This window comes from Lampris incognitus, chromosome 6 (assembly GCF_029633865.1).
Source record: "Lampris incognitus isolate fLamInc1 chromosome 6, fLamInc1.hap2, whole genome shotgun sequence".
Lineage (NCBI taxonomy): Eukaryota > Metazoa > Chordata > Actinopteri > Lampriformes > Lampridae > Lampris > Lampris incognitus.
Genome location: NC_079216.1, coordinates 64,650,626 through 64,676,752, shown reverse-complemented (window position 1 = coordinate 64,676,752; position 26,127 = coordinate 64,650,626). Strand labels below are relative to the sequence as shown.

The 26,127-nt window shown below is 46.6% G+C and overlaps 1 protein-coding gene across 1 annotated transcript in view; it reads left to right on the top strand.

Moving 5' to 3' along the window:
- The window catches only part of kcp (kielin cysteine rich BMP regulator), a 39,917-nt gene that overhangs the window by 615 nt on the left and 13,175 nt on the right, over positions 1-26,127 (top strand). Inside the window, exons 2-22 of the mRNA XM_056282494.1 lie at positions 510-1,048; positions 2,794-2,866; positions 3,894-4,183; positions 7,562-7,723; positions 11,577-11,589; positions 18,048-18,121; positions 18,689-18,782; positions 19,039-19,121; positions 19,275-19,368; positions 19,449-19,525; positions 20,056-20,144; positions 20,400-20,490; positions 22,030-22,129; positions 22,286-22,371; positions 23,381-23,474; positions 24,308-24,457; positions 24,559-24,665; positions 25,255-25,348; positions 25,509-25,682; positions 25,811-25,893; positions 25,989-26,082. Coding sequence (XP_056138469.1) covers positions 510-1,048; positions 2,794-2,866; positions 3,894-4,183; positions 7,562-7,723; positions 11,577-11,589; positions 18,048-18,121; positions 18,689-18,782; positions 19,039-19,121; positions 19,275-19,368; positions 19,449-19,525; positions 20,056-20,144; positions 20,400-20,490; positions 22,030-22,129; positions 22,286-22,371; positions 23,381-23,474; positions 24,308-24,457; positions 24,559-24,665; positions 25,255-25,348; positions 25,509-25,682; positions 25,811-25,893; positions 25,989-26,082 — 2,661 coding nt within the window. The remainder of the gene's footprint in view (positions 1-509; positions 1,049-2,793; positions 2,867-3,893; positions 4,184-7,561; positions 7,724-11,576; positions 11,590-18,047; positions 18,122-18,688; positions 18,783-19,038; positions 19,122-19,274; positions 19,369-19,448; positions 19,526-20,055; positions 20,145-20,399; positions 20,491-22,029; positions 22,130-22,285; positions 22,372-23,380; positions 23,475-24,307; positions 24,458-24,558; positions 24,666-25,254; positions 25,349-25,508; positions 25,683-25,810; positions 25,894-25,988; positions 26,083-26,127) is intronic.

Sequence of the window (26,127 nt, the reverse complement as noted above, 5' to 3'; positions counted from 1 at the left end):
CGCGGTCGCCTCGCAGCAACAAGGTCCTGGGTTCGAGGCCCGGGGTGGTCCAACCCCGGGGGGTCATCCGGGGTCGTCCTCTGTGTGGAGTTTGCATGTTCTCCCCGTGTCTGCGTGGGTTTCCTCTGGGGGCTCCAGTTTCCTCCCACGGTCCAAACACATGTAGGTCAGGTGAATCGGCTGAACCAAATTGCCCTTAGGTATGAGTGTGTGTGTGTGTGTGTGTGTGTGTGTGTGTGTGTGTGTGTGTGTGTGTGTGTGTGTGTGTGTGTGTGCGCGTGTGTGATGGCCTGGCGGCCTGTGCAGGGTGTCTCACCGCCTGCCGCCCAATGACTGCTGGGATAGGCTCCAGCATCCCCGCGACCCTGAAAGCAGGATAAGCGGTTCGGATAATGGATGGATGACCCAGTACATTTATCCAAACACATATGGATGAATGGTCATGGATGTGTGTGTGTGTGTGTGTGTGTGTCGTATATTCTCTGATTTGTGTTTTATCTGTCCCCTAGTGATTGACCTTCTGGCTGCGCTAAACATGTCCCACCCAATAAAAGGTGTGTCCAGATTGCAGGGCGAGACATCTGGGACTTCCGTATATAAACTCCGTTCCAAGGCACCTCACCTGACCCTGCCTCGAGAATACTCCCACTTCCTCTTCTCCACCCTGCAAGGTAGCATGGGAGTACACCTGGTTGGGCGTCAGGCACCGGACTCGAGAGCGACCCTGCTGTCTCTCTCCTCTAAGTCCTCCACGATTTTCCAGATCTTCTCCTCCACTGTCAGTAACACGCTGCGTTTGGACTACCAGGCTGGGCCAGGCGCTCGGGGTCTCGGTAGCGTATACTTGCCGGGGGGAAACCCCTTCTCTGGTGCAAACTGGGTTCAGCTGGCACTTGGTCTGGAGCCCAGTAGACTGGCTGTGTTTATAGACTGCCGTGAGGCTGTGGTCCTGGAAAGAAAACGAGAAGAAAGGATTAGTCTGGCGCTGCCTCAAGACCTGGTTGTCACGCTGGCCAGCATACCGGGAGACACCGACAGCAAGTTTGTGGTGAGTTTCACACAAATACTGTGCACTCACCTTCACCGACAAGGTATACTGATACCAGTAACACATTAAGCATAAGAAGAAGAAGAAGAAGTTACGCTGTGTATTAGTCCCCATGGATAAATTCATCCTCTGCATTTCACCCATCCTAGCCATGTAGCTAGGAGCAGTGGGCAGCCGATGTGCGGCGCCCAAGGGCCAACTCCAGTTCTCTTAGCCATGCCTTGCTCAGGGATACAGACAGTATCAACCCCAACATTATTAACCCTAGCATACAAGTCTTTTGTGTCATGTCAGACACGGGGAGAGCGTGCAAACTCCACACAGAAAGGACCTGTTTTTTTAGTGTTTTTTAGGGAGTTGTTCCTTAGCCGATGCGAGGGTCTAAGGACAGGATGTTGTGTTGCTGTAAAGCCCCTTGAGGCACATTTTTAATTTGTGATACTGGGCTATACAAATAGAATTGGCTGACTGGCTGACCTGGGATGGCGTGGGGTTCGAACCCAGGACCTTCTTGCCGCGAGGCAACAGTGCTAACCACTGGGCCATTGTGCTGCCCATAACTGCCATTTTAGACAAAAGGGTCCAGTATATTTCTCGTGTTGATAAGGGTCATTGTCTCTGACCGCTGTCTGGAATGTTTTCTTCGTTTCAGTAATCTTTATTTGTGCTAATTGTACTCATTGGATTCCGGTGGGTAGGTTTATCACATTTACCACATTTGACGGAAAAAAAATCAGGTTAAACTCACACGTAACTGAAAAGTTGTTCAATTTTTTTTTGCTGAAAACCTGTGCCTGAAATGGAAGAGGGGCAAATCACCCATCATTTTCTCACAGCTCTTCACCTGAAGAGGAGGGGGAACGTTACAGTTCACACTTTAGCACAATTGGAGAGCGTGGTATACATGGTATTCAGTGACACGTTCATTAAATGTTCTTATTTTCATGGTCTCAGTGTGCCTCTTAAATTTTTACGCTGAAAACCTCTTACAATGTCGATAACGGTAAGATAAATACCATGCTGGAGGCGGCACGGCACTGTCGCCCCACAGCAAGAAGGTCCTGGGTTCAAACCCCCCACGTCCTTTCTGTGTGGAGTTTGTATGTTCTCCCCATGTCTGCGTGGGTTTCCTCCCACCATCAAAAGACATGCATGTTAGGGTTCATACTCCTGCCTGTGCCCCTGAGCAAGGCAATGGGAAGAAGAACTGGGAGGTGGTCCCTGGGCGCTGCAGCGTCCCACTGCTCCTGTACAATAGGATGGGTTAAAAGCAGAAAACAAATTCATTGTAAGAATACAATGGCAAAATAAAGTGGCTTTCTTTCTATCTTATGCCCCTTGTCCACTGCATGGTACCGGCTCGACTCAGCTCAGCTCCACCCGCTTTTTTGGTTCTCCATTGGGCAAAAGTTAGGGATAGTACCTGGTACCAGGTACCTTTTTTGGTGCCACCTCCGTTGAGGTTCCAAGTGAGCTGAGCCCATACTAAAAGGTGACATGAAAATACCTCTATAAATAAATAAATAAAATATAAATACATGTATATTTATTTAAATATAAATTAAAATCTTTAAAAAAAAACTAGTCAACACACCCTCGAATGATCATGAGGGGATACTATCTGCACTGGAAAACAAAATCTCCAAAAAGTCAAGCGAGTCGAGTAGAGTCGAGTTGAGCCGGTACCATGCAGTGGAAAAGGGGCATTAGTGATGTGTGGACTTGTGTTTCTTTATCGGTTGTAGGGGTTTGTGAAGACGGCAGAGATCTCCATGAAAGCATATGTGAGTCGTCCGTGGAGCTGTGCCAACATTACAGGTACGAGCACGGGCTGAGTGTAAATAAGTCTTCTCTCTGAAGGTCATATGAACGATAGTCGGTAGGTATGCCGTGTTTTCATACAGGTGCAACACCAAAAGGGGAAAAAAAAACCAACGAATAAGAAGAGAAAACCAGCTGCTTCTGCTTTGTGCATTATATATATCATACCCAGAGAACATAATTAATTCAAAAAAAGGACAAAAGTTCTTTGGCCTGCAAGCTTTTTGGTATTTCTCCATGCTGAGGGCCTAAATCTATGCAGATAGGATGTAGTTGTTAACCTGTGTTGTGCTTGTTCTGCACACCGGTTTGTATGTGTGTGTATGTGTCCATGCTTATGCATGTAAGTGTTTGCATGTAAGCGCCTGTGTGTGCGTCTCCGGCAGCGTGCTGTGGGGATTTCCGGCTGCGCTGCGTGCCGGAGGCTACAGTTGTTAGGGACTTTTCGGTCCTCGTCTCACCCTCCTCCCCACCTCGTTCCCGTGTTTGCCTTCACTCGCTGACCACCCGCAGTGCACTCGTCCGCATCGTTTTTCAGAGTTGTCCGGGCGCCACAATATGACAAGCCGTGGAATTCCGTTTCTGCCACCGTCTGGGAACGCTTTCCTGCCGGGATTTTCTGCGTAAGGCATCGAAAAATTACGGCATTTCATTTCATTTCATGTACGCAAGTGCATGAAATGAAATGCATGAAGACAAATAAAATGTTACTGAAAAAAAACCCTTCAATTTGCACATCCGTCCTAAAATAATGACCTTTGGCACCTCTCACATTCTTATGCTGTAGACTATAGTCGTGGAGTTAGCCTACCCTGGCTGATATGTGCACACAACGGTATGTTTTTCTGAGATCAAATCTTTTGGCTCTCTGATGGAAACAGCCCCAAAAGATTATTTGGTTTTTTTTCCTTAGTTAAGTTTTTTTTACAGTGTCCATCAGGATGTTTGTTTATTGAACAGGCTTTGTCAAGCTTACCCTCTTATCCCCTCCCGCCGACTGCCAGTTTTCTCTCTTCTTGTCTAGATACTCTGCCTCCGTCACGTTTTGTACACAACCCAAGCCCAGATTTCTTGGATGACAGCCATGAAGTGTTCCAGCAGGATGCTTCCAGCGGTAAATCCCAACCCCCCCACCAGCCAAGGGACCAAACCAGCCCTTATCCGCAGGGGGTCCAGAGAGGCGTGGTCCTGGGGCCTCCGGGGTCTCCTCAGGGGGTAAAGTCGGATTCACAGACCCCAGATGACAAGAGGATGAGGGCGATGGAGGAGAAGCTGGAGGCACTGGCTCGTATGCTAGACATGGTCAAAGCCCAGGTATCCAACTAATCCTGAAATATATTACACTGCATGACATACTGCATTTATTTGTTTCTCTACATTTATTATGTTTTGAAACAAACCCACCTCCATAGAATACGTCCATTTTGAACCGGTTTATAAGCTGAATTTTGTTATTAATTGGCTGTAAAACACAGAAAATCCAGTCTGCCAAATATTTATTTTTTGGACCAAGGACTAATCTTTTTGTGCCCACCCTGATGAAATCTGAAAGGGGGCGGGGGGGGGGGCTGTGGATCCTGTCTTCTGCCTGGTGGTTAATTTGTTTGTTCATCACACTGTAGAACTACTTGTCTTCCACAAGCTGGGGGTCTAACAAAGGCCCAAAGAGTGCAGTGCATCATGGGTGTGGGACAACATGATGCTGTTGGCTTGTTTTATTTTTGTTTTAATACGACTGTAATCTGTGACGGCCTGGCGGCCTGTCCAGGGTGTCCCCCCACCTGCCGCCCCAGTGACTGCTGGGATAGGCTCCAGCATCCCCGTGACCCTGAGAGCAGGATAAGCAGCTTGGATAGTGGGTGGATGGATGTTTAAGAGAGAGAACTAAATAAAGATCTAAAGCAGTGTTTCTCAACCCAGTCGTCAAGGACCCCCTATCCTGCAGATTTTCTTTGCAATCCTGAATAGGTACCTGTTTGTAGTTATTCGACCAATCAGCAATGAATGTCTGAGTTTGCACACCTTGCATAATTAAGTGCTATGAGATGTCTGGTTGAGTAAGTACAGGCAGGGCTACCTATGCAGGGTTACAATGAAAATCTGCAGGATAGGGGGTCCTTGAGGACTGGGTTGAGAAACACTGACTAAAGCATGCACACCCAAAAGGCTACAGATGATCGTTAGTAAAGTAGTGTAACCGGTTACTTTCTTGCCCGGTGCGGGATTCGATACGGGGTGTACTGCACCACAAGGCGACATCACTAACCGCTCGGCGAAAGGGTCTTATTAGTAGTTTACAGTAGGTTGATAAAATGTGAAGATCGCACACTTCAAATTTCAAGAGCGAAATAAAAAATCAAGACGATTAAAAATGCACACTTGTGCCCCGGGACCGCTTCGTCTGTCATAGCGTCATTCTTGCAATGAATCCTGGGATTTCCAATCCATTCCCGTTGGCAAGTCATCCCCAGACGCTCCCTTGCATAAATGGAAGATGACATCTTGGTACTTCAGTCGTTGTCACCTCTTGCCGTTTTCGGCGTTGGAAGAGAACTTTGGCTATGAAATGTTACCTCAAATGAATTAATGAGAACACAATGTAACCGGTTATGTACTTGCCCGGTGCGGGATTCGATACGGGGTGTACTGCACCCCAAGGCGACGTCGCTGATCGCTCGGCTAAAGGGTCAGACCCGTTAGCTAGGGGCTAAAGGGTCAGACCCGTTAGCTAGAGGCTAACGTGTCTTATTAGTAGTTTACACTACTAATTTTTTTCAATTAATTTCAGAACGCACTGCCCTCGCTTAAAACAAGTTAATTTCACTTAATTAAAAGTAATTAGAAAAAAATATGCAGTTTAATTTCCACATACTGTCCAGTGTCTGCGCATGTGCAGACACATGCCGCCACTTTGTTCTGAAGGCGGGGTTTTTTCTGTCTTTCACGTGAGGGTTTCGGTTGGTGGTGGTATTAGTAGTTTACAACAAGATCACACAAAAACAGAGGATACTGCAGTGAGATAAATATCCAAGAGGACTCCGGTAACTGGCTCACATTTAACAACAGGGAAAGCTAATTATTGAAATTAGCTGGTATCGCGTTTAGCAGGAACGAACCCCTCCTGCGCGCACGCGGATTTTCCGATTCCGGTGTGGAAAGATGGCGGCGCGAGTTCACGTTCGCCGCGGCCTCGCCCAGTGCCGCCCGTGCAGTGTCTTTGTCCATGTCTGCGTTTGAGTTTTGTCTCCGTTTGATGGCGGGGAGAGCTGGCGCCGGATGGGCGGGGAGAGCTTGGTGCGCCGCTTCTCTTAGGCCCGGGGACCACGGCCCCTGCCTGGAGCTGCGACCGAGGGAGGTAACACCGAGGGCGGTCTGACAGGACGCAGAAGCGGGGCAGGCTAAGCTAACTGCTAGCCCATGCAGACCGACAGTCATCCCGATTATTTAGGTATTTGTTTACTTGTTTGTTTATTTGTTTATTTATTAGCTTCGATATATGTGTTAGTGTAAACTACTAATAAGACACGTTAGCCCCTAGCTAACGGGTCTGACCCTTTAGCCGAGCGGTTAGCGATGTCGCCTTGTGGTACAGTATACCTCGTATCGAATCCCGCACCGGGCAACAAAATACCCGCTTACATTAGTATGTGTGTTCTTGTAGTTTTGGGGTGTGTTTTTGTCTTTGTGTTGCACTGCTTTGGGCTGGGGGGGGGGGACACGATATTTCGTTTCGTTTCGTGTGAAATGGCAGTGTTCCTGATTCCTGATCTCAAAGGCATAACAACTGGAGGTATAACATGACTGGGTTAGGCAGGTTAAGGAAGGACACGTTGAAAGAGGAGCGTCCAAGGGTCGTCGTGTGTAATTAATTATCAACAAACAGTCAGATAATAGGTACCACACTCAATCAAAAATCCCCTTTCTAGGTAAAGACCACTCACTGTTCTCTTTAACCAGTGCTTCAAACAACAGTGCATACTTGTGTCTAATCATCACATACGTATACCCGCATATATTCAGAGTGACACAGTACATAGCCCCCCCCCCCCCCCCCGGTTCAAATACACAAGACATGTAAGAGAGGTTTTCTGGTCAAAGGAGTTCATCATTGGCCAAAATGAACTACCTCTGATACTCCTTTACAAACCAATGCCCGAACCATGCCCTGTCACAACTATGATATGATATGATATGATATGATATGATATGATATGATATGACATGACATGACATGACCTGACGTGATATGATGTGATGTGATGTGATGTGATATATGATATGATGTGACGTGACGTGATGTGATGATATGATATGATGTGATATAATATGATATGATGATATATGATATGATGATATATGATATGATATATGATATGATACGTATGATGTGATATGAAATTATATATGATATGATGATATATGATATGATATGATACGTATGATGTGATATGAAATTATATATGATATGATATATGATATGATACGTATAATATATGATATGATACGTATGATATGACAAGATATGATATATGACATGATATGATATGATATGATATATGATATGACATGATATGACAAGATGTGATATGAAATGATATGATATGATATATGATATGACATGATATGACAAGATGTGATATGAAATGATATGATATGATATGATACGATATGACGTTGGGGTTTTCTGTATAGAATGCAGACCTACAGTCACGTGTGCAGCACTTGGAGGGCTGTGAGTGTGTAAGGCGACACTGTGTTTGGGAGGGGCGTGAAGTCGAGGACGGCCAGCACTGGCAGACTCACCTGAATACCATTTGCACCTGCACATCAGGGAAGGTCACATGCGAGGCTCCTGTTACAGGTGAGCTCATCTCAGCTTTTCTTTTTGTCTGCCCTTTCTCTCTTCTCTCTCTTGATCCTTCTTTATAACTCTCTTCATTCTCTCTTTTCCTGTCACACCCAAACACACAGATCGTAAATACACTCCTAACAAGCAAACACTAATATGCACAACAACCTGTATGTTAAGTAGCTAGTTTGCAGATGGCCGCCCCTCTCCCAGACCCCTGTCTGTCTACCCCCTGTCATAATGGAGGTGTATGTTTCGTCCTGACATCTGACCCTGCGGGGTTTCGCTGCTCCTGTCCCCCCAACACTAAGGGACCAGTGTGTCACAGACAGCTGAGAAAGGTACCTCGATGACAGACTAGAAAAGTAGAATAGACTACATAGGTAGACTATTAGAGAATTCTTAGAAGAGGCTTTGGTGCTACACTGCCCATAAAGCAATGTCTAATAGACCTCTAAAGCGTGATGCAAATTTTATGCTCAAATAAGGGATTCCAGATCCAACCCTGTTTCAGTCCAATGTAAAAACACAATTGGGGTGTAAAATAATTGCCTTTAACTGTGTCCAACTGTAATATTGACTTTTCACTTTTGAGGACTGCTGTCCTCTGCTTTTATGCATTTCTAAATAGGTCAAGATGGATTTGGGTTGATTTTAGAGCTGCGTTAAGAAACCACTTGCAATTGTGAACGTAGCATAAACTGTATTTGCACCTGATGATAGTGCTGACAAAGGCAGATTAGACAAAATTGCGTTCTCGTAGCCTGGTTGATGCAACATCTGCACCACGGTCATTAGTAAGATCATTCTTAACTATAGCCGCTAGTGGTAATTGGCGGGGTCCAAGCACCTGGTGACCAGTGGGGTGTGTACGTGATGTGGATCTGTGTGCCAGTATATGACGCCTGTGGCATTTTTGGTCTCTGATATCATCATACCTGTAGGAGAGACTTAGTATTGATATAAATACAACAGATGTCAAGAGGTGGCATGGTGGTGCTGTGGTTAGTGCGGTCGCCTCACAGTAAGAAGGTCCTGGGTTCGAACCCCGGAGTAGTTCAACCTTAGGGGTCATCCCAGGTCGTCCTCTGTGTGGCGTTTGCGTGGGTTTCCTCCGATTGCTCCGGTTTTCCCACAGTCCAAAGGCATGTAGGTCAGGTGAATCGGCTGAACTAAATTGTCGCTAGTGCCCTGTGATGGCCTGGCGGCCTGTCCAGGGTGTCTCCCCGCCTGCCGCCCAGTGACTGCTGGGATAGGCTCCAGCATTCCACGACCCTGACTGGGATAAGCGGCTTGGATAATGGATGGATGGATGGATGGATGGATGGATGGATAGATATCAAGTTTCAAGAGGATTGGGTATACTCGGGAGCATGAAAGGGCTGTTGAAATGTCATTGGCCATGTTTTCCATCAGTCAGGCTGACCTTGTGGATTCTGTTGTGGCATTTGTCCAAGACAGAACATTCCAATTTTTTTTTGTATTTTTCCCCTTTTTTCTCCCCAGTTGTGCTTGGCCAATTACCCTATTTTCCGAGCTGTCCCGGTCACTGTTCCATCCCCTCTGCTGATCTGGGGAAGGCCGCAGACTACCACATGCCTCCTCCGATACATGTGGAGTCGCCAGCCACTTCTTTTCACCTGACAGTGAGGAGTTTCACCAGGGGGACGTAGTGCGTGGGAGGATCACGCTATTCCCCCCAGTTCCCCCTCCCCCCCAATTAGGTGCCCCGACTGACCAGAGGAGGCGCTAGTGCAGCAACCAGGATACATACCCACAACTGGCTTCCCACCTGCAGACGTGGCCAGTTGTGTCTGTACCCAGATGTATAACTCAAGATACACACCCAGATAGCAAAATTGCTGTGGCCCGGACCCGTCCCACACACGACACTTTCATCCGGCCCATGTATCATGTGGAATGATGGCACTTGGGCGGGCTGGTCCTGTTTGCCAGATCAGGGCCAGAACCAAGCCATAGCAATGCCACATGTGCCACATATTTGCCAGAGGTGGCCCATATTTGTTTTGTGATATTTGGGCCATATTCACTATATACCACACGGGCCACTTCAGGGTCACATCCAGATTACATGTTGCCGAGAGCACCGCATCTTCGCCAAAAAAAGGTCCACATTTGATTTGGACTATATTTGCTATTACGCATGTGGACCACTTCAGGCTCACATCCATTTTGTCAGTGCCAGAAGAAGGCCATCGGTGCCAGAAGAAGGCCATCAGTGCTGCATCATTGCATGAAGTGGCCCACATCCGGATGCTATCTGGGTAGGGATGCCTGACTAAGCTGGAGTTAATGCGGGTATTCGAACCGGTGATCCCCGTGTTGGTAGGCAACGGAATAGACCGTCATGCCATCCAGACGCCCCCTAAAACATTCCAGATTTGACTACAATCTGTCAAACTGTTGATGAGTTATAAACATTTTTCCACTGTAGCACCCCTTATAGGCCAAGATAGCCTACATTTTGGATGCTAATTTCAAGTCCATATGTGATGTTTAATGAGTTGGAATTTTCAATCATGAGTTGTGGCTCAACATGTGAAATAAGTGCCAGACCCTGGATTTTAATAGCCTACAGTTAAGAAAATTCCAATTCCAAAATTCTCTGTACAAGTTTTGGTCATGAGATTTTAGAGATGACAAATGCCACATTTGGTGACGGTTTGGACTTGCAAAAATAGGGTTGTTTTTTTTTTTTTAATCGAAACAGCGGAAAGTGTAGTGAGACAGAAATTGCTGTGGCCTGTATCATGGCCTGTATGTATCTGGTCCCAAAGAACATCTGGAAAAAAGTTTTTTTTTTCCTTCTAGACCATATGGTTCAGAAGTTATAAACAAAACTGTAAATCTGTTTATTATACCACCATCTGGCCGATTGTTGCTGTTGCGTTTTTGTTTTTATTTTATTTTTGCCTGAGTAGTGGATGAGATCTGAAGCCTACCTGCCAAGCTTGGTGACTGTTGGTCTTACTGTTTCTGAGACACAGATACTTTGGGAGGAAAAAAATGAAAGAAAAAAAAAAAGAAAAAAAAATTTTTTTTGCACCCCTGAAAATTCCCTATCGTGTTAAAATATGTAATAACCTTGTTGTATGCTCATTTCTACGTATATTACCCAATATATTTTAAAAGCACAATGACTGGCAAATAGGATCCAAAAAGCCCATTCTTTTACACCAGTGGATCCAGATGTAGTCTGAGAGCCCGGAAATGGTGACAACACTTTAGAGGTCTATGTCTGAGCTTTTCATTGTGTGTTGTGAGCGTTTGGTTGTGTGTTTGCATTCAGTGCATCCGGAAAGTATTCACACCCCTTCACTTTCCCCACATTTTGTTATGTTACAGCCTTATTCCAAAATGGATTAAATTCCTTTTTTTTCTCATCAATCTACATACAATACCCCATAATGACAAAGCGAAAAAGGTTTTGTAGAAATTTTTGCAAATTTATTCAAAATAAAAAACTGAAATATTGCGTGTACATAAGTATTCACACCCTTTACTCAGTACTTGGTTGAGGCACGCTTGGCAGCGATTACAGCCTCAAGTCTTCTTGAGTATGAAGCCACAAGCTTGGCACACCTATATTTGGGTATTTCTCCCATTCTTCTCTGCAGATCCTCTCAAGCTCTGTAAGGTTAGATGGGGAGCATCGCTACACAGCTATTTTCAGGTCTTTCCAGAGATGTTCACTTGGGTTCAAGTCTGGGCTCTGGCTGAGCCACTCAAGGATATTCACAGACTTGTCCCGAAGCCACTCCTTCGTTGTCTTGGCTGTGTGCTTAGGGTCGTTGTCATGTTGAAAGGTAAACCTTTGCCCCACTCTGAGGTCCTGAGCGCTCTGAAGCAGGTTTTCATCAAGGATCTCTCTGTACTTTGCTCCATTCATCATTCCCTCGATCCTGACTAGTCTCCCAGTTCCTGCCGCTGAAGAACATCCCCACAGCATGATGCTGCTGCCACCACCATGCTTCACTGTAGGGATGGTATTAGCAAGGTGATGAGAGGTGCCTGGTTTCCTCCAGACGTGACCTTTGGCATTCAGGCCAAAGAGTTCAATCTTGGTTTCATCAGACCAGAGAATCTTGTTTCTCATGGTCTGAGAGTCCTTTACGTGCTTTCTGGCAAACTCCAAGCGGGCTGTCATGTGCCTTTTACTGAGCAGAGGCTTCCGTCTGGCCACTCTACTATTAAGGCCTGATTGCTGGAGTGCTGCAGAGATGGTTGTCCTTCTGGAAGGTTCTCCCATCACCACAGAGGAACGCTGGAGCTCTGTCAGAGTGACCATCGGGTTCTTGGTCACCTCCCTGACCAAGGCCCTTCTCCCCCGATTGCTCAGTTTGGCTGGGCGGCCAGCTCTAGGAAGAGTCCCGGTGGATCCAAACTGCTTCCATTTACGAATGATGAAGACCACTGTGCTCTTCGGGACCTTCAAAGCGGTAGAATTTTTTTTGTACCCTTCCTCAGATCTGTGCCTCGATACAATCCTGTCTTGGAGGGCCACAGACAATTCCTTTGACTTCATGGCTTGGTTTCTGCTCTGACATGTACTGTCAACAGTGGGACATTATATAGACAGGTGTGTGCCTTTCCAAATCATGTCCAATCAATTGAATTTACTACGGGTGGACTCCAATCAAGATGTAGAAACAAGGATGATCAGTGGAAACAGGATGAACCTGAGCTCAATTTTGAGTGTCATAGCAAAGGGTGTGAATACTTATGTACATGCAATATTTCAGTTTTTTATTTTTAATAAATTTGCAAAAATTTCTACAAAACCTTTTTTCACTTTGTCATTATGGGGTATTGTGTGTAGATTGATGAGAAAAAAAAGGAATTTAATCCATTTTGGAATAAGGCTGTAACATAACAAAATGTGGGGAAAGTGAAGGGGTGTGAATACTTTCCAGATGCACTGTACGTGTGAGTATGTTTTTGCATTGTGTAGTTGTAGGTTGGTATGTCATGTTTTGGTTTTGAGGTTATTGCTGATTATATGTTTGGTAACCTGACAGGTCTCCAGACCATTTGAAATGCTTGAGGTGGGTCAGATGTGGGGAACCCCCCAGCCCCCACATCTAAGTGTTGTGTCACTGTATTTAGATCGACACGAAGCGTAGTGCTCTTCTTCGTGTGTTTTTGTTTGCCTCAGTGCTTTGCTTTGTGTTCTAAGGATAGTTGCTCTGTGCTAGCCAGTAGTGGCTTCCTAGCTAGTTAGCTAGTTCCTAGCTGATGTGAATTGTGGCTGCCTCTTGTCCTTCCCGTTTTACTTAGAGGTAGTTTTAGCCTGCTGTATTGGGCCAGCCCAATAGCAGTGCGGAGCTATGCTTCTTTCCCTTGTGAGGATTGTCCATGAGCAACGCTGCCTGTCTTTTTGCACCCCCGTCACTTTCAGCTGTGAAATGGGAGAGCAGGCTGGGTAAGAGGCCCCTCTTTCTCCCCCCTCCCCACCTCTAGGCGTGTTGGGAGCCCAAGCCAGAGAAAAAGTGTCAGGGTGGGCGGAAAATTCAACGCCGCTGGGCCTTTAATCCCACCTCTGGCCTCTGTGAGGAATTCCTCTACTGCACTGGAAACGGCAACAACAACTTCCTTTCCTTCAATGCCTGCAGGGACCAGTGTGAACTGGGGGCCTGCTGCTTCCGCAAATCAAACAAGGGCCTTCCTATTGCCCACGGGAACAACAGTATACATGGATACAACATACCATATGTGGACAGAACACCTGGGGGACATGACTTGACATATGACGGGTGGGACAACGACGTAGATTTTAACCTCACTCAGCTGGAAGATGCGAGAGACAGCGATGGTGCACAGGTAGACTCCCGCAAGGATCTGCATTTCACTTATACCTGTGAATACATGTCCCAAACCCAGTGCCAGGCTCTGGTGAAGGATGTCCCAGACGGAGCGGAGGTAATTAGCTTCTCCCCAGGCACCAAGTGCTCTAACACGAGCTGTGGCGAAGGCTGCGGCTGCGGCTGTGTCTCTCAACGCAGCCACAGGAGACAGGGGGAGAGGCTCAAGCGAGGCTGTGAAAAGTGTGTATGTACACATGGCGGCAAGGTTGAGTGTGTTTGCACACACCTGACCCAGCGTAAAGAGATTAGAGACCTCACGCTGAGAGAGAGGAAACTGTACCAACGGGCAATCAGAAAGCTCCAATCCAAGCAAGGTACAACTGTCATTTTCAGTGTTACAAATGCTTTGTTTTGTTTCGTCACAATTTTCAAATTTCCAATGTTTATCTTTGCATTTTTGATTGTGCATTTACTTTTTTGCGTGTATGTGTGCTTGCATGGTTGTGTTTGTTTGTGAGTCTATCTCTGTATGTCTTTGTGTGTACGTATGTATGTGTGTGTCCGCATATCTCTGGGCAGCTATGTGGGAGGGCTTCGCCCAGCTGAGAGCTGAGTTCTCCCCACAGGCAGGGGGCGATGCCTACTTTCTCCCCTGGCACCGCTACTTCCTGCAGCTAGTGGAGCGAGAGCTACGGTCATTGTCGTCATGCCAAATTGCGGTTCCTTATTTCGAGTGGACAGTGGACTCTGGGGCGATGCACTCCTCAGCTGCCTGGCAGGCCGGGCTATTTGGGGGAGATGGTGAGCCAGGTTTGGGCTGTGTCCCCCACAATCCCTTCCAGGGTGGGACCCCCCACTCCCATTGGTCCCCTTGTCTCAGACGGCGCTTCAACTCCTCGGTTTGACTGATTTATATTCATTCAACAGCCTGTATTACACCGAGTAAATCTGTATGCAGAGATCACAACATTTTAGCTGATCTCATTTTGGACTGTATCGCTGTTACCGATGTTAAGCCTCTCTTTGACTGTTTTCAATGATTCCCCTCAGGTCTGGCTGCCGGATGCGGTGACCGTCCAGATGATTGTGAACCAGGGAGACTTCCAGCTGTTCTCCCAATCCCTGCGGGCCTTCTCTGGGCTTTTCAGGCTGTGGGTGGGTGGCCACATGGCCACTCCTCTTGCTGCTTACGACCCTCTCTACCTCTCACACATAGCGTTTATGGACAAGCTCTGGACTCAGTGGCAGGAGAAGCATCAGCACGTAGACACAGTAAGGTACATTTTAAAAGACAGGGAAACGCCTAGAGACAGCCACGCCCAGGGGGACGTCTACTACCCGGCCAAAGAGAGATACGTGAAGATGAAGCCATTTGACGTCACCCCCGATGATGTAATGTCATTGCAGGACCAGCTTTGTGTGGTGTATGTGCCCATAACCATCGGTGCGCCTTGCAATATTACATCACTTCGGGCACGCCCACAGGGGAGTGCCTATATGAGCAACAACTTTACACAAGGCAAAAATGGTTCCAATAAGCAAAATTCATACCACGGTAGTTTAGGTGGCAGTGTCGTTGACAGCGGTGGTTTCGACTCACATGGGTACGACCATGATGGCTACGACCGTGATGGCTATGACTGTAGTGGCTGGGACAAGTGGGGCTACGACAGGGACGGTTTTAATCGCGATTTCATAGACAGAGACGGATATGACATGTCCGGTTTCAACCGTTACGGGTTCAACCGTTTCAACGTCACTTGGTTTGGGATGCACTTGAACGGGATGTTTGAGCGAGAGACGGCAAGAGAAGACGGAGAGGGGGACGGAGAGGGAGCGGAGGAAAGTGACAGAAACAAAGAAACCGAAATAGACACGATCCTGTCAAAGCTCTTCGGTGACAACGGCTACAGCATCTATGGGTTTGACCCATTTGGTTTGGACCAGGGTGGGTTTGATGCGTTTGGCTTTCAAATAGATGGCTACGACAAGGACAGCTGTAACTGGTTCTTCAACGGACCGCACTACCTCCGCTTCTACTTCCACACACAGCAGCAGCTCATGTCGTCTGACACCCAAGCGCTGAAGCGCATAACACGTACCTGCCCTCCAATAACTTCCCTTCCCCAGCACTGGGCCGTGCAGGACTGGATGACTTTGGACCCCGAAGAAAGCAACGCTCTGATTGGTCGACTTGTGAGGGAACGGGGGGAGCAAAAGACGACTAATAACGGCGATACTATGATGACAGCTACTCAGAAAGAGAGGGAAATATGGCTGCCAATCACACCAGACCAAAGGTATTGGGTTTAAAAAGAAAAACACGTCAGTAGTCTTGTAGTTGTGTAGTAAATTGCAGGAAGGTAAATTTGTTGAACAGTCGTGCTCTGTTATGATCTGCTCTCCTTTGAAACACTGTCTGTAGGTTGTGTTTCAAGCTGCACTGGTTCAGCGGCTGCCCTCTTGGCTCTCCTCCAATCACCTGCCCTGACCTCTGCCGCCAAGCCCACTGTCATGGCTACCCCGAGGCAGTGTGCCACATGCACAACTGTGGCTCCTGTTTCACAGAGTGGCTGGATCCAACCACAGGGAGCCATATTATATGCCATGACTGGTAGCCGTTGGATTTGACCTCGGCACACGGAGGGCTGAGGCATTCTTCACCAGACGGGATAGCGGATCGATTATCAACAAGCAGCCTTTGGCTCGGCAGCATGGCGACCATGGAAATACCAGAAGTTACAGGATGAGACATTAAAAAAGGACTTCAGACTAAAACCAGATGAAGGCCGATGTATTAGCGGTTTTATAATACCACACTAGGCCTATGTCTTCTGTTTTATTTGCTGTGCTGCGAATCCGCTCACATGTTACTTCTGTCTTGTACGGTGCTTCTGTGTGATGAGCAACCTTTAACCAGCTCGACTTGTTGGTTATGTTGCCGAGGAAAAAGTCCCTCTCCATAGCTTGAAATAAAGCCAGCTTTAAGGAAGTGGATGCCTATGAGTAGTGGGGTTCCCGAGTGCTTCTATCTGTTTAGAGTCCAATCAGTGGAAGGAAACACACATGCGACAAATTAGCAAGACGGGCCGTATTGTCGGACTCGACACACACACACACATTATGTAAAATGAGTCCTGTGCTCACATATTCGTCGTGGAAATGTGCATTTTGCGTTTTGAAACTGTGCCCAGGCATCCCTCTTTTCCAAGTCAGTTGCGAAACCCACTCTTTGTCTAGCAGCCTCTTTGTCTGCTCTCCCTCTCCCTCTGTCTCTGTCCCCACCTTTCATCCATCTTTTCCGTAATTGTTTCTGCATGTGTTTGCTACAAGACTCCAATGGCACCCAGTCAATAGACCCTCATAGACACACGGTCCCACACACACTTTGATCTCATGCATGCTTGGCTGGCTAGAGGAAATGCCTGCTGGCTGCTGGCACAGTAGGCAGCCTCACTCGCCTCTCCAGCTCTGCAGTTATTAACCTCTCTGTCTCTGTCAAACACACACACACACACACACACTGTTCCCGTTCTTTTGGTTGGTCTTCATTAAAGTGATTATCCACTGAAGTGACCAAGCTGAGTGATCATGATCATTGATGAGTTCGCTGAAAGCCTCTGATTGAAAAAAATAAAATAAAAAATTAAGCAACACTGCCCTTCAGTGTCAGCCATGTGCTCAACAGTAAGCAACTTTTTTGGGGGGGCAAATTTATTTAAACAGCTAAAGAACGGCAACGGAGGTGGTAAGAAGCTCAAAAACTTTCCTAGAAAGTTCTCGTGTTGTAAAAACTGACATTACAATGTTGCCCTTTCTCTCTCTCGCTCGCTCTCATGTTCTCTCTCGCTCTCTCACTCTCTATTGCTCTCACTGTCTCTGTCTCGCTCTTGCTCTCTCGCTCTCACTCTTTCACTATTGCTCTCACTTTGTCTCGCTCTCTCACGCTCTCTCACTCTCTCGCTGTCTCTCCTCTCTCTCCCTCTCTCTTGTGCTCTCTCTCTTGTTCTCCCTCTCTTCTCAGTTTTCTGTCTGCTACAGTAAATTCCTCTCAGTGTTAATAGACTCAGCAGTGGTAGTCTCTAATGGCTGGAGGGCAGCAGCCACTTCTGTTTATGGTTACGGTCTGTAAAACATCATATGTGTGTGTTAAATCCTCATGCTGTTCTGTCATTACTGGCAAAACAGGATAGCCAGATGTTCCCTGCTGACCAACACACAGGGTGAAATAGAGAGAGAGGAAAAAAAGAGTTTGTGTCCGTGTGTTTGTGTTTGCGAGAGAGAGAGAAACAGGGGCAAGTAAGGAAAAGTGGTGAAAGGTGGGCGGACTTACAGACCGGCTGTAATGTTCAGACAAAATTTGCACATTCTTCTCTTTCTTTTGCTCTTCTCTCTGTCTTGGTGTGGGTTTGGACAGCGACCAGTTCAACACGCACAGAACACTCACATGCACAAAGCACACAAATGTGCCTTTCCAATGACTTCTACAATGTCTGCCCTCCAGGTTGTGGGTTGGATGACCTACCCCGTAATGTGTCCTACAACACTATAGATGGTTGTCAGACCTGTACATGCAGGGTGAGTATCTTCTTCGCAAAAATACATTTCGCATACACACACTCATACACGCTGGGCAGCACGGTCGCCTCACAGCAAGAAGGTCTGGGGATCGAGCCCCGGGGTTGTCCAACCTTGGGGGTCATCCCAAGTCATCCCCTGTGTGGAGTTTGCATGTTCTCTCCGTGTCTGTGTGGGTTTCCTCCGGGTTCTCCGGTTTACAAGGTCTGGTTCTCTCGGCCCTGTGATGGACTGGCAGCCTGTCCAGGGTGTCTCCCCACCTGCCACCCAATGACTGCTGGGCTAGGCTCCAGCATCCCCGCGACCCTGAGTAGGATAAGCAATAATTGATGGATGGATGGACACTCATACACACCCACAAACACCCTCACCCACTCCCAAACAACCACATCAACACACAGACACGCAGACACAGACACACACACACACACACACACACACACACACAGTAAAACACAGAAAATTAAATTATCACTGCTAAATAATTCCTCTGTGCTCCTCCGTTCCTCCTATCTCTCCTGTCTCACCAACCTCCCCACTCTTTTCCCAATTTCTACTGGTAAATAGGGTGGTAGTAGGGAATGCTACCCTAATCCCTGCCCACGACTAGACTGCAATGAACTGGAGACTTTACCCAGAGAGTGCTGCCAAAGATGCAGAGGTCAGTGCCTAACAAAATAAACTTTGCAGAACCTTAAGAAATATATGTAAAATAAATAGATTAATTAATTAATTTAAAAAAACATATTTATGTACTTTGCACTAACATTTCATAGTTAAGAGCAGTGAGTAATTGTAATGTAATGAATGTCTGTTCATGGCATTAAGTAGCATCATATTTGACTTTTAACTACAATGTTAATTTTGATGTGATGATAGCTGGATAGATAGGTAACTGCTATAATGTTTGATTGCAGGCTGCATCCATTTTGGCATCAAGTATGACCACAGAGCCGAGTGGAGACCAGTGGAGAGCCCCTGTGATGTGTGCCGCTGTGAGGTCAGTCTGTCTGTCTACTATTTACTGTCTACTAACCATACATTTTAGTGTCTTGACTGTCCCACACCCGTACTTTGCGACGGGGTGATTTATTGTGTGTTGAATCTTAGCGTTGAATTTGACGAGGTCCCCCGTGTGTTTTCCTCTCACCAGGAGGGCCGTGTCAGTTGTGAGAGGGAACGATGTCAGACCCCTTGTAAAAACCCCTCATCTCCCCCACCTCACACCTGCTGCCCCATTTGCCACGGTGGGCTCCTTTACCTTGCTACAGCGGTGTTTGTGTCATCATTGCACTGCAGTGATGCAGTATACATTTGTGTGTCGCAGGTTGCGGTGTGAACGGTCAAGACTTTCTTAATGGAGCTGTGATCCCCGCCAGAGACCGTTGTCAGGAATGTGTATGCGTGGTAAGCAAACCCTCATAAAAATCCAAGTAGCTGGTACAAGTTGAGTTGCATGCCCAGATAGCATCCGGATGTGGCCCACTTCAGGCAATGATGCAGCACTTATGGCCTTCTTCTGGCCCTGACAAAATGGATGTGAGCCTGAAGTGGCCCACATGTATAATAGCAGATGGGGCCCAAATATGCAAAATCAAATGTGGGCCTTTTTTTGGCAAAGATGAGGTGCTCTCGGCAACATGTAATCTGGATGTGACCCTGAAGTGGCCCGTGTGGTAAATGAAGAATATGGCCCAAATATCACAAAACAAATATGGGCCACCTTTGGCAAATATGTGGCACATGCAGCATTGCTATGGCTTTGATCTGGCCCAGATCTGGCAAACAAGAGCGGACTGCCCAAGTGCCATCATTCCACGTGGTATGTGGGCCGGATGAAGTGTTGGGTGTGGGACGGGTCCGGGCCACAGCAATTTTGCTATCTGGGTGTGTATCTTGAGTTATATATCCTGGTTCATTTGTTCTTTCCTGAGCAGAATGGAAATGTCGTGTGTTCACCCCTTCTGTGTCCTGCCGTGTCTTGTCGAAACCCTGTGCATCGTCCTGGAGACTGCTGTCCAAGGTATGACCGCTCTTTAACTATCCCCATGCTTTGCAGCTTGACTTTATCCAGGCCCTTCCACAATCTACATGTGTCTACCTCATTAAACTCTTGTTTTGAACTTGTTTGCAAGAACTATTGAAACACAGATTTTATGTTAGATGTAGTACCGCAAATTAGAGACCTTTGTTAGAGTTAGTAATATGCTCTTCATGCTAAACAGCATTGGAAAAATCCAAAATTGAAAATTGTGTGGTGTGGTTGTCTCTCCTGCAGATGTGAGCAGTGTGAGTACGAGGCTAAGCTATATCTAGATGGACAGGACTTCCTCTCCAGGGCAGACCCCTGCCTCCGCTGCCATTGCTCTGTGTGTATGAATTGGGAAAGTTTCATGTTTTATAATGCTAACTGAACATTTTCAAGGCACTCGATGTGCTCGTTCTTTTATACACTATGGAACTAAATAAGCCTGTTGCAATCTCGTAACTCTGTCAGCTGAAAATGAGGACATTTTTCCCAAATCCTGAAAAATGTTCTTGCTGGGTGTGAGGCTTACATTCTACAGAACCAGAATAACTGTCCACATCTGGATGCATCCTTTCCACCGGGATTTCACCCCAGCCTAAAACAACCATGGGCAGTCAAAATGACCACCGGTTATTAAACTCTATATTCTGTCAAGATATATACCCGATTGAGATATCAATGCATTATGCATATGTTAGTATGTCTGTTAGGAAACGCCTGACACCAAAATTAAAATTTTAACAATTTTAATACTATTTTCAAACAATTTAAAGTTCAGAGAGACATGGTTGAACTTGAATAGCAAAATTGAAAAAGTGGAAAATATTACCTGAAAAACAACACGGAAAACACATATTACTAATCTAACAAATGTAACAAGGCCAGTAAAACCTGAAATGTAAAAAAAAGAACTGAAAATAAATATTGAAACAGTCCCAAGCAACGACCGGAACTTAACAATTGCTAGAACAACCATGGGCGTTCCCAATGGTTTTTAAACTCTATATTCTGTCAAGATAAATTACCCAGTTGATATATTAATGCATTACATATGTTAGTATGTCTGTTATGAAACTAACTGACACCAAAATTAACATTTTAACAACTTTTAATACTATTTTTCAAACAATTTAAAATGGCCGCTGTCCAGCGCCTGTAAATACTGCAGCGCCTCGGTGGTAGTCATGGTGCGTCTGTAACGGTGTCTGTAACCAGACATGTTAGAAATAATCAGAACTCAAGTTTGGACTATTTCTCTGCACTGAAGGACGCTAGTGTGTTTCTAGGACAGAGCGATGAACGTCGCGAAGGAAATGACGTGACCAACACGCCCCGTGAGTAGTGACATGGCGCGCAAATTATGCGTGGTCATTTTGACCGGTCATGGTCGTTTTAGGTAGATCTTATAACTTTTTTTGTGTGCAATTGATCTAAAACTAATTTTAATGCAAACATAGACAATTTTAGGAGCATTCAGGGAGCAGCAGGTCTGTACTTTTTTTTTTTATTCACAAAGTTATCAAACTTTGAAAATCCAAAACGGTCATAATGACCGCCTTGGCCGTTTTACTTCTTGATAAGGTATGGAGAAAAAGAATGCAGTAATACTTTGCAATTTAGTTGAGAAGCTTGACCTTGCAGAGAACCCCTAACGCTCTCCCCGTACTCCCTGCTGTTTATATTATTATTTTTGTTTTCCTTTATTTTTCCTTTTTTTCCATTCTAACCTCTTGCTATACCCTTTTGTTTTGTATGTGCCCATGTTAAGACTTTTTTGTCACCTGGATCATTGTTAAGACACTGTACCATGCCATTGTTGTAAATTTTCTAAAAAAAAAAAAAAATCTTGGTAAGTCCTTCCCCTGTCTCGCCGTGTCAGGCAGGTGAGGTGTCCTGTAGGCGAACCGATGCATCGTGTCCCACGCTGCACTGCAGCCACCCGGCCAAGCCCAGAGGACAATGCTGTCCCACCTGCGATGGTGAATGTAACACATTAGTAAACAAGAGATTTTCCTTTTTTTTAAAACTTCATTTCGTTCTGTTTTGTGTCATTTTCCTCTCTTAAAAATGAACTCAAACAAACTAAATTAAATTAATTGAATTAAAAATAAATTGTGTTCCATGTGTTCTCGCAGAGTGTGAGTATGACAGACGGGTCTATGCCAACGGTAAAGTATTCAGCCCTGCTGGGAGTGGACCTTGCCTGCAATGCAGGTGTAAGGTAAGTCTGGAAAGTCAAGAAAAGGTGTCGGAGCTGCATTACTATACTCTAGAACCTAGGCAAACGCCGAACAAACAACTTTAATTCTAAATAAGTGCAATTTTTTTTTTTTATCAAAGCTAGGGCAGAGAGACAAGATGAAGGGCTCACCAGGATGAGGAACCTGTAATGGAAGAAAAACCTGCGGGGAGATTTGTTGTGATGCTGTATTTCTTTCAGCAGACAATGTAGCGCAAATCCTTGCTAAACTTGGGAAAGGGATGGAGAGGGGAGGCTGGGTTTGGACAGACATACAGTTGGCGTACTCTTGCGCGCTATCAGTCGTCAGCCACATTTTTTTCAAGGGAGAATCTTTGTTTAGTCTCTACTCCACAGAGCAATCCAATTCTCCACCTTACCAGATAGCGAAATTGCTGTGGCCCGGACCTGTCCCACACCCGACACTTTCATCCGGCCCACATACCACTTGGAATTATTGCACTTGGGTGGTCTGCTCCTGTTTGTCAGATCTGGGCCAGAACCATTGCCGCATGTGCCACATATTTGCCAAAGGTGGCCCATATTTGTTTTGGAATATTTGGGCCATAGTCACCATTTACCACACGGGCCACTTCAGGGTCACATCCAGATTACATGTTGCCGAGAGCACCGCATCTTTGCCAAAAAAGGCCCACATTTGATTTGGCATATTTGGGCCATATTTGTTATTATACATGTGGGTCACTTCAGGCTCACATCCATTTTGTCAGGGCCAGAAGAAGGCCGTCAGTGCCGCATCATTGCCTGAAGTGGCCCACATCCGGATGCTATCTGGGTTTTATGTGTCTCGTCTGCAAACAAACAGCACACGGTTAACAATGCTGTAAGTATGCGATCTCTCGGTAACTCGGTTTACATCCACTGGCCCAGCAGAGCCACTCCCAGGCTCTCCACCTCCAGCTGACACACAAACATGCATCCATGTACACAGTGTACTGTGTACGTGGATGTGCATATGCTTTTCTCTTAGGGGGGCAGTGTGATATGCCACGAGGAGAAGTGCTCTCCTGTCCAGTGCTCCAACCCTATCAACGACCCACATTTCTGTTGCCCTATCTGTAAAGGTACTCACCGAAAAACACATGCGCTTGGGTCTGCATCACACACACACACACACACACACACACACACACACACACACATAGATAACACACACACAAACATTTGTTTTTCTATATTTGTGAGGATGCTCATTGCCTACATTAATTCCCTAGCCCTTAATGCTAACCTTAACCCCCACAACTACGTACTTAACCTTAAAGTTTGCTTTAAATTTAACCTTACCCTAATTCTAACCTTAACCGTAAATCCAAGTCCTAACCCTACAGTAGAACCATAAAGAAGTGATGGCTGGCCAAACCCTCCCCACTTTGCAAAAATGCCCGATGGTCCAATTGTCCTTTTGGTTAAAAAAATTCAAATTGGTCCTTACAGGTGGCACGGTGGTGCAGTGGTTAGCACGGTCACCTCACAGCAAGAGGGTCCTGGGTTTGAACCCCGGGGTTGTCCAACCATGGGGGTCATCCCAGGTCCTCCTCTGTGTGGAGTTTGCATGTTCTCCCCATGTCTACGTGGGTTTCCTCCGGGTGCTCCGGTTTCCTCCCACAGTCATGTAGGTCAGGTGAATCGGCTGTACTAAATTGTCCCTAGGTGTGAATGTGTGTGTGTGAATGTGTCGGCCCTGTGATGGACTGGTGGCCTGTCCGGGGTGTCTCCCCGCCTGCCAGCCAAAGTCTGTAGGGGTAGGCTCCAGCATCCCGTGATCCCAGTTGGGATAAGCGGCTTGGATAATGGATGGATGGAAATTGGTCCTTACAAATATAGCTAAACAAGATCACACACACACACACACACACCTTAGAGAGTAATGTCTCTGGACCTCTCTGTCTCTCTCTAGTGTGTGTGTTGGATGGGGTAGAGTATATAGAGGGTTCCCAGTGGCATCCTGAGGGGCCCTGCTCCAGCTGCTCTTGTGTGAATGGGGAGACTGTGTGTACACACACACATTGCCCCCCTACTGATTGCCTGCACCCCACCAAGAAAACTGGTAAGCATGTACTTCTATATTTTTATGCGTCTTTCCACATCTGTGTCCATGTTTACGTGCATACGGCTGTGTAACCTCTAACCCATCTCTCTGTTTTTTAGGCTCCTGTTGTGCAGTGTGTGAAAGCTGCACCTATAACCATCGTATCTATAGCAATGGACAGAGGTTCACAACCCCTGATAAGCCATGCCATGTCTGCACCTGTCTGGTGAGAACACATCCCCTTGAGCTCACAGAAAGTTTTTTTTCTATTTCACACCAATGAACGTATGTGCATTATGCGCTGAAAATCTCACACTCGGGGCGTCCGGGTAGTGTAGCGGTCTATTCTGTTGCCTACCGACACAGGGTTCGCCGGTTCGAATCCCCGTGTTACCTCCGGCGTGGTCGGGCGTCTCTGCAGACACAATTAGCCGTGTGTCTGCAAGTGGGGAGCCGGATGTGGGTATGTGTCCTGATCGCTGCACTAGTGCCTCCTCTAGTCGATCGGTGTGCCCGTTCGGGGGGGAGGGGGAACTGGGGGGAATAGTGTGATCCTCCCACGCGCTACGTCCCCCCTGGCGAAACTCCTCACTGTCAGGTGAAAAGAAGCGGCAGGCGACTCCACATGTATCGGAGGAGACGTGGTAGTCTGCAGCCCTCCCCGGATCGGCAGAGGGGGGTGGAGCAGCGACCGAGGCGGCTCGGAAGTGTGGGGTAATTGGCCAGATACAATTGGGGCGAAAAAGTAGGGAAAAAAAGTCCCCCCCCCCCAAAAAAAAACCCCCTAAAAATCTCACTCTCACCCATTTCCTCAGGATGGCAACGTAGAGTGTACGAGAAGACCCTGCCGACCTCTCAACTGTACAAACTCGTACACACCACCTGGAGAGTGCTGCGCTAAATGTCCTGGTAACCAAACACACAATTCTGAACACGTGGCATTGTACTGCAAGGTTAAGCAATATATCTGCATCTTGTTGTCATTGCTTGTGCTGTATGGTATCACCAATCAGCTCAGTAACGTTTGTGTGTGTGTGTGTGTGTGTGTGTGTGTGTGTGTGTGCCATAGACTGTACTTTTGAAAATCGTGTATTTGTTGATGGCGAGGCTTTCCCTAATCCTGTGAGCTCATGTGAGGAATGCGTGTGTGTGGGAGGAAGAGTCGACTGCCGTCCTTCTCAGTGCCCACGTCCTAACTGTAATGCCCCGCTGCCCGGGACATGCTGCCAGACTAACTGCAACGGTGAGGAATTCTCAACCTGCTCCCACGGGATGCAAATAGTTTACCTGACGAATTAACATTAGGCTATCATGCAGAAGTTATTAGTTAAGACTATCAACATATATACATCTTGGCGCCTTCTACTTTAGGTTGCAGCTATGCTGGGAAGGATTACCCCAACGGAGAAGAGTTTCCCCATCCTACTGATGCATGCAGGACCTGCAACTGCATAGTAAGGCTACAGACAGTTGCAGTCTAATATACACTGCTGACTTGCGATTTGTCCAAGCTAAGGTGACCATCAAATTTGTGTTGTGCTCATTGTAGAATGGCAATGTCCATTGTCTGAAGAAGAGGTGCCCTCCTCTGCAGTGCTCCAACCCGAGCCGACTTCCTGGAGAGTGCTGCCCGCAATGTCCTGGTAAGCAACAGCAGGGAGACAAAGCTTTGCAGATGGAGAGGAGGA